General features: G+C 41.7%; 1 protein-coding gene across 1 annotated transcript; it reads right to left on the bottom strand.

The window, feature by feature from the left end:
• Positions 1-108: 108 nt before the first annotated feature.
• Positions 109-7271, bottom strand: LOC139531846 (serine/threonine-protein kinase greatwall-like). Its single transcript, XM_071328737.1, is given in 15 exon segments — positions 109-840; positions 969-1070; positions 1215-1328; positions 2372-2513; positions 2687-3109; positions 3112-3840; positions 3963-4135; positions 4301-4460; positions 4623-4729; positions 4826-4914; positions 5003-5142; positions 5237-5374; positions 5572-5815; positions 5920-6018; positions 7207-7271. Coding segments are annotated over 13 exon segments (2655 nt in total). The 5' UTR covers positions 5752-5815; positions 5920-6018; positions 7207-7271; the 3' UTR covers positions 109-682.
• Between the last annotated feature and the right edge of the window lie 1773 nt (positions 7272-9044).

Here is a 9044-nt window from a genome sequence, read left to right as displayed (position 1 = left end):
AAAACAAATTCCTCTTATGAAAGGTTCACAACACACACACAAGATCCGACCACGCAAATGTTTTGGTTCTTCTTCGTGTATCATGGGAAGAGAAAAAAAAAAGAGCAATCACTTCACACAACATCCATTTTAATTTGTACATTTTTCCTCATAAGAACATTAAAAAAATGTTTAAAAAGATCCTACAAGAAATAAAAATATTTTGTGGAGAGTAACCATACAGATGTAGTGTATGTGACCTGCATGAAGATGAAATCAATCATAGTGGTCACTTTACAAATGGCAGGCGCATAAAAGAGCAGTGAAACATGGTGCTACGTGATATAAAAAGACAGTTATGCCATTAAGTTGACAGACAGTACAAATATTCAACTCACACACAAGATTAAGTTATATATTAATCCAATTTTTTTTCTTAACCAACTAGAACCCTAAAACAAAACTCAATAGGGTACCTGCCCAGCCTACATAACAGTAGGGAAAAGACTGCAGTGATGCATGGTAGAGGATGAGAGATAGAGGATAGCATAGTGAGGAACAGTTGGTGTACAACAGCGTGGGGTCAATTCCATTTCAATTCAGAAAGTAAACTCAATTCCAAATTTTACCAAATTAAAAGGAATTGGAATTTCAGTGTACTTCCTGAATAGACTGGAATTCACCCCAACGCTGGTGTACAAACCTACAGACTGAATCCAGACATGACTAGATGCTGGGCAGTGTTTCTAGCATCAAAGTATGACGTGTCTGTTTCGTTCTCCGGCTGGGGGATGAAGGGCATGGTCTGGTTCTGAAGGTTATCCCAGTCCAACCCCTCAAAGAGAGCGTGGCTCCTCAGTTCTGATGCAGAAAAAATATATGGTTGTAGCAAAAACATTTAACTATCAATCAGAATGGCATCCATGAAATGGTATTATTACAGTTTGGTTACACTGAACTGCATTTAAATTGGGCAAAGAAAACCTTACCTTTGAGGCCAGCCCGTTTGTTCATATCCATGGTGAGTAAGATCTCTATGGCATTCCGGGAATTGTGGGATAGCTCCTCATCACCATCAGGCCATGGGATATCTGAGATAGAAAATAACAAAATAAACAATATTGGTGATATAAAACACTTTGAAATGCATGATTTTACTTTGCCGTAAAGGCCTTCGTGTCACATTGATAACATAGCAGAAGCAATAAACAGCCATGGCAGCTGCTGATATCTACCTCTGTTGAGAATATTCTGGAAGACAAGCTGAGGGGTTTCGTCATTGAAGGGGGGCACACCGGTGAGGAACTCAAACAGACACACACCCAAGGCCCACCAGTCCACCATGTAGTCTGAGGGGGGAACAGAGTCACTTTTCTTAGGTACCAGTACTGTAGTGTCACTGCATTTTTCTGTTAGGCTGTGCCTCTATTCTACAGCGGTGGAAGCAGGACCTGAGTTAGACAAATCGAACAATATTAGGCTTAATGTTTCGATGTAAAATTTCAGATAATTGTCGGATCTACACACTTCTCAATTTAATGATTGTGGACGATGTTGAAATTGTGTATTGCTTGCTAACATTACTAAGTCCTAAATAATTGTTTGCAATAAATGACATTATCTTACAAATTGTAATCTAAACCAATATTTTTTCTTACATTCTTTCCAACATTAGACCCACACCTTGGCACCAAACATCATATTCCAGGACAAAACCCATACCAATGTTAGAAACATGACAGATTTCATCAGCTTGAAAATATGCCTTTATAATAGGGCCCATCTGAAAGTCACCAATGTTAGTCCTCCACTCTGACATATGAATGACTTTCCTTACTCTTCAACACCATGCCTTAAAATTGGCTTCCCATTAGAATTTCCCTCAATTTAATCCCAACATGGGTCCACACCAACCCAATACAAAGGGCCAGAAGCAGCAATTACAATGGGGAATCAGAACCAGCCTTTTGCAACCTATCCACGTAATATTGAATCAGGCAGCCATTTCCTCTGGTACTAGACAGTGAATGCAGGGAAGCTGAGAGCACATGCATTTCCCTGGCAGTTAGCAAGGTTACGATCAACTTACCACAATTAAGATATCCTGAAACTAAAAAAATTATGCGTGTTAAAATAGCTGAACTTGCTTTCTCAACGGGCATTTATTTATCCGTTATTTTACCAGGTAAGTTGACTGAGAACACATTCTCATTTACAGCAACGACCTGGGGCATAGTTACAGGGGAGAGGGGGATGAATGAGCCAATTGTAAATGGGCTCATTCATTTATACCTACATGTAAAGTTGTGAAGATGACAGCAATTATACCAACATGCATACAGAAATATTTTGAATCGCCCCCCACTGGCACCCCCCCAGTGTCATCCCTTACCATGTGGTATCCCCAATAGCAGCTCTGGGGCTAGGTAGTCTGGGGTGCCTAAAATCGGCACTCCCTCCACAGGTACCGGAGCACGTCGGACACTCTTGGGGGTCCTGAATGGAGTGTGGGATGTTGTCATCGTCTGTGGGGTCTGAAATTAGAAAAATGAATAAATAACTGCGATAAAACAGTTGGTTCAGTAGGTTCCCTGAAACAGTAGGTTCCCTGAAGAAGAAAAAAATAAGATAAAAATAAGCTATATTCAGGTCATACATTTGAACATAGCCCAGTAGCCATCACCCCTGAGCCTCGACTCAGATCTACCTGATAGAGGGAGCTGTTGGAGTTGGGTCTCTTCTGGACTGGTGTGACAGCAGCAGGCATACTGTGGTAGGAGGCTGAGGTAGCCATATCCATGGCCTCTACTGAGCCCAGGCTGAGGCGTGAGTTCCACGACATGTTGGAGCGGTTGATGGAGCTGCAATAGCTCCGGAAGGCCACCACGTTCCTGGGCTTGAGGAACGAGGGTGACTTGGTCATGCTGGGGTCCAGCTCGGGGACTCTGTCAAGGAAGGAGCGTTTGGATACGCCTCCTTGCAGGGTGAGCATGTTGCCCGGCTTTGCTGTTCCTATACTAGCGAAGGTGGGTGGCTGAGGTGGCAGTGCGGTACTGGGTGATATTGCGCTGTTGTCTAGCTCTAACAATGGCAAATGCCTTCTTTGGCACTATGAGTCGACCACTTTGGGGTTGGGCTGTTGACATTGATGGACATTTCATGAACCGACCCCTCAGAGTCAATGCTCAGGCTGCTGCTCAGCTCATGGTCTTCACCAAAATACCTTCCCTCAACAAAGACCCCCTCTGCTAGGTCATCCAACTCACACAGGAGGTTTTTAGACACAGCAATGGGACTGGAGCGTTTGGGCACCTGTCCTTTAGCAGTCCCTTGACCCTCAGATCCAAACTCCTCCAAATGAACATTGGCAAACACCCCGGTCAGACCAGTACGATACTTCAAAGCCACTTCTGGGACCCCAGAACACCTCTGGTACGCCGAGTCTCTCTTCTTGGAAAGAGATTCCAACTGCTCAGGACTTTTCTCCACCTCCTCAAACCCTCTCTTTACTGCTGAGGTTACCCCAGACTGGACTTCCATTGGTTTCCCTTTGGTGGCACAGATACTTTCAGCTCCAGAAACATTGCCTCTGATTGATTGAGAGAGTTCAGGCTTCTTGGGTGGGGCAGATTGCTCCACCTCGTTAAACTGAAGCTTCTTTCCAGCATGGGGTTCCTGTTCGGCCTTCCTGGACAGTTCTCCGGTACTGGGTTCTTGGTAGAGCTGTTCACGTAGGTCCAAGTTGTCCAACGATGCCAGGGCAGAGCCCTGGCCCAACATCCTCATATCAGAGGTCACCTTTCCGCCCGTTTGTCCACTTGCATTCCTACCATATAGGTACGGCACGTTCTCAACCTCATTCTAGAAAAGGAAATGGAATACAATAACAAAAACGGAATATAACATACATATCTTCTAATAACCAATGACCCACAAATACAGATATTTGAAAACAAAATGCTTATTTGCTACTGGCTTCTGACCTGCTCCAGCTCCCATAGTGGGCTGACACCTCCCTCAGAGTCAGTGGTGGAGGGGAAGATGCATGATTGGCTGCCGCATGCGCTCATGGTGTCAAACCTCCTCCTGGACTTGAGCAGCCTGGGAGTCAGGCTCTTGGCCAAAGCATATGGGCTGAACACACAGCTGTTGGGTCCTGAAAAAACAAAACAAAGACTGATTAGAACCAGTTTGAGGGAACAGAATCCACTTTCTCCTCAGGACAGGTTTGACTACATATCTGACCAGTCTGCGCTCTATAGATAAAGATGAAAACCTGAAACACAGGGTGGTTTACGGAGGTAGAATTGAAGAGACATACCCAAAGTCCGGCTAAGGCAGACAGGGGAACGCAGGTATTCCTTCGGTCTCCTCAAGGGCGAACTGAGCGAGTTTTTCCGCTGTTCAATTTTCCCACATGACATAGGGCTAAACACAGCCGAGCCGCTGCTGTGCCGCTTGCCCTCCACTGCTGGTGTGTTCTGTGTTTGATGAGCACAGAATAAATATTTAATCTGGCAACAAACCAATCATATCACACGTATTATCATTACTGATGCAACAAACCAATCATATCACACGTATTATCATTACTGATATATTCTAAATGGAATACATACTTAAATACAATTAACTTTACTCACAAGTCCAAGAGAGCTGATCAAAGACAGGACTTGACCAGGGGTGCGGAAATAATCTTGTTTAGGCATGACCAAAGATGGGGTTGTCAAGATATCGGCAAGACTCAATTCTGGGAGGAAAAGGAATTAAAATGTAAAACACAACAAAAGCCTGCAAGCAGATGGAGATGGATGCGTTAATTAAGTGTGCGCTATAGTGCCCATACCTCTGTCAAGCTTGACTTTGGAGAGGCCAAAGTCTGTAAGCTTGATGTGGCCTTCATTAGACACAAGCATATTGTCCGGCTTTAGGTCCCTAAAAGATTGAACAGAATACAAAACTCAATTATACTAAAATGTGAAATAAACAGAAATATTTTGAAGATGAGTAGTTATAAAAGTACCTGTGGGTGATTCCATGGCGATGGAGGTAGTCTAAAGCACGTGCCACCTCTGAAATGTATTTCACTGACATGTCCTCGTCAAAATACCCATAGATGTGAAGAAGTGATTTCACATCCCCTCCAATAAGGTATTCCATCACCTGTGGATAAACATGTACAGAGGCAATATACCAAAGTCAGGTCAGGGACATGCGTCACTCACTGTTGTCATTTGTATTTTTTGGGACCACATACCAAATACACTTTTGTTGCTGTTTGGAGACAGTAGAAGAGGTGCACAACAAAGGGACTTTTGCTGAGGGCCAATGCGTCCCTCTCTGCCTTCATCTGATCTGCCATATTTTTGTCACGCATGTCTGCTTTCTTCACCACCTGGAGGAAAGTGAATAGCCAGTAAAGTGTTATTATCCTCAAAGGTCCATGTAAGTTAGTTAAATACAATTTTTAAAAGTTAAATGCTTTCCAACTCCTTTCTTTACATTAACAGCTGTTACTGATGGTTCACCCCACTTAAAATTCTAAATGCTGTCGAGCAGATGCATAGCAGTGGTAAAATGTTGATTACTTGCCTTGATTGCATATAAGCGTGCATTGCTTTTCTTCCGTGCAAGGTAAACCTTTCCAAAGGCACCACGGCTGATGGGCTTCAAAACAACGAAGTCTTCGATTGAGGCAGGTTTTGGAATATCGGATACCTTCCCATCTGCACAAGAAAGGGGGCACGCACCCTGCTTTTCACCCGCATCCATAGTTGGCACCTACTAGCAGCTAACTTTAGCGTAGACTTTTGCAACTTTTCAAGGGGAATACATCCTGAAAGTAAGTAAAAACAAAAAGCGTGCATGCAATTAAATTAGTAAGCTGTTACAGTTCAAAATACCTATATGAAGTTTTATGAAACAAATCGTTTCACTAACCTGACAGACAAGACAAGGCGCGGTTTGTTTTGAAATTTGAAATCCGCTCACAGAAATAGGGGTCCTGCGTGACGTACTATTCGTGGCCAAAGATAGTGCCTATACGAATATAAACACTTGAAATGCAGATCACTTCAAAGGCAGATTTGACCAAATAATAAATGTATGAATTAATCAATGAATACAATTGAGTTTTTGGGCCATCATTATATTTCTAGAGCTACTCTTCTAGAAGAATTGGCATCAGGCAACGGGTAGGACACCTAGCATCAAAATAATATGTTATGTCATACATATTTTGTATGCTGGTTGTTACAAATGTTGCCAACAACGTTGCAAACATTGCCGAAGGTGCATAAAGATGGTGGCCTGTACTTACCACAAACGTCTTATTTAATAATTTGTATTGTATAGTCCTTTCCACCACACTGTTTTTTGTATTGACATTAGCACGCTATACATTATCCCAATTTTTGCTCCAAGACATCGGCAATTAGAAAACATTAAAAAGTAGATTGTTCTGATTTATAGCCACATTGAACCATAGTTTAAAAAGTATGGATAGTGCTCAAACAATGATGTCATATCTGAATTCCTCAATTTTTATGCACCTTCGCCATTATTAGCAAAAAATTTAAAAGAGAAACATTGGAGGAAGTAGCCAGGGGCATTTTGCTTCCATTTTTTTAATGCTAATTTCTAGTGACTTTTGAGAAAAGACAAATGGGCCAATCAGTCGTAGGGCCATGGCCATTCATACTATACTGAATACCAGTGTGACTGGTAATGTGGATATATTCAATTAAACAACCATTTTGTACTATTTTTCTCACTTCCCCTATGTCAGGTTGTTACTACTACTGCTCTACATACTGTATGGTTTGAAACAACATGGTTTGTTCAACGTATACTACAGTTATTATAGTGTAATAATAACCAGCAACATACACAGTTAAAAACGATTGTAATAAAAACAAAAACAAAATATCCTCATGGCTGCCTCTCTCCTGCATGAAGTTAACACATATAATACATCCTCTAGACTTAAGCTGCTATCATTTCATCAGAGATCATATATGATTTTTTTGTAGACTGTTTTCTCTGCTACTCCACGGCAAGTGGTACCTGAGCGACGAGTCTAGGTCCAAAAGCCCCCCCCCCCCCCCCCCCCATGTGACAAATAAAATGCGATTTGATTTGATAATTGCAATTGAGTCACACTATGACAGACCATCAACTCAGACCATCAACTCTATGAGCTTGGAGAGACACTTCTCACTATCTTACCTGTTTGTTTGTGGCCTCTCTCTCTGCCTGTCTGTTCTGGGTATCCTCATGTCTGCCTCTCTCCTGCATGAAGTTAAGCAAGTAAGCAAATACATTTAGCTGCCCCCCCCCCCCCCCCCCCTTGACATCGGAGAAGAAAAAAATACAGTTTTAGAGTTCAATTCCACTTTCCCATGGGGAGGAGAGAAGATTTTGCAATATTGTAACTAATTTCATGCAATTCTACTCATTTTGCCATGGGGCAGAGAGAAAAAATGTCAGTCTTACAGCTAATTTCCTGCAAGTATAGCCGGTTGATGTTTATTGGGATAAGTCTTGTCCTGGAGGCAGAACTGAGCAATTTCCACAAGCCAGCTACAAAATCAAAATAGGCAATACTGTAAAAAATCATGTTTTCTGTTGTTGTTGCTTTTTAGTCTTCATTTAAGTTTAGAATTAGACATTAGTGTTAGCAGTGTGGTTAAGGTAAAGGTTAGGGTTAGATTTTAAATGGATGACTTTTTGGCTGTTCCAGCCAGTGACCATCACTGATTCACGACGAATAAACGCTAACATGCACAATTCTACACATTTTGCCATAGTGTGGAGACTGGAGAGAAATATTTGTAGTTTTGAGAGTGACTAACAAAATAAATGGGGGCTACCCGGTCGGTAATTCGATCATGATTACTACAAGTTTAGATAGCTGGCTAGACTAATTTACCAATCTAAAACATTTTTGCTGACATGGGCTCATTGAGTGAGTGTCAGTAGCTAAGTTTCTATCCATTATGCGACAGATTTTCATGCGAATATTCTTAAATCTACATAAAACAATGTGTATTTTCCCACCAGAGATGTGTTTCCATCAAACTGACTTTTTGCGGATAAAAGGCTGTTTGTGATGACGTAATGCACATAAAAAAAATAACTTTTGCTATATTCCCATGTACCGAATGAAAAATACAAGTTAAATTAGTCTCTATCACATTTTCAAATCTACCTATGGTTTTGTCACAAATACTGTTTCGTTATTTTTTCAAATGTGCCCACTGATCTTGGCACCATAGCCGGGGGAAGTAGTTTGGGGGTGTGGGTGCATGTGCTCTAGCCAACATCTTGCAGATACAGTGTGTGTAGGCTATCTACATTATGAGATTATTATGGATAATTATTTGTTGTTGTCAAACAGCAGCCAAGCATCGATCATCATGTCACCGGAATAATATCCTCAATATTTATTGGAAAGAAGCATCAAGCTCATCACCTGGCACATTCACCACCCGGTTCATCATAACTTATTTTATATGTAGCCTAATAAACTGCATGATTTCCCGAGTTGTAGTGTGACGACCACACAACATAAGTTTGTTTCGATATGATGGTTGTTATAGCAATATTTGGGCATAAAGGCTTTTCCACTGCCATGTCTCGCATAATTCATTTTCTGACCACAGAAGTATCCCACCATGTCGAACAAACAAGTTGTCTGTCGGCATTTATAAAATTGTACCGGCATTTAATGTTTCCATCGAGTTCAATACAACTGGGAACTCGGAAATCTCCGACAACCGACTTCAGTACGTTCAAAACAACTGGGAACTCGATTTGAACTCGGACCTCTTTCTAGAGCTCCGACTTTCCCACCTGAAGATCACTGACGTCATGATTTGACCTCGTATTTTTTCAAGTTCCCAGTTGTTTTGAATGCTGCATAAGCATGACATAATCATGTTCCAACAATGATTTAGATATACATTAGATGACTAATATGGGACGTTGTGTTGAAGCCTCCATGCCTCCATATTGGCACTCCCCCACTGTTGTAATTCTTTGGGGGGAAGGTATAGAAATGCATG

This window comes from Salvelinus alpinus, chromosome 10 (genome assembly GCF_045679555.1).
Source record: "Salvelinus alpinus chromosome 10, SLU_Salpinus.1, whole genome shotgun sequence".
Lineage (NCBI taxonomy): Eukaryota > Metazoa > Chordata > Actinopteri > Salmoniformes > Salmonidae > Salvelinus > Salvelinus alpinus.
Note: the sequence above shows the minus strand (reverse complement) of the source record. Positions and strands in the feature narration are given on the sequence as shown.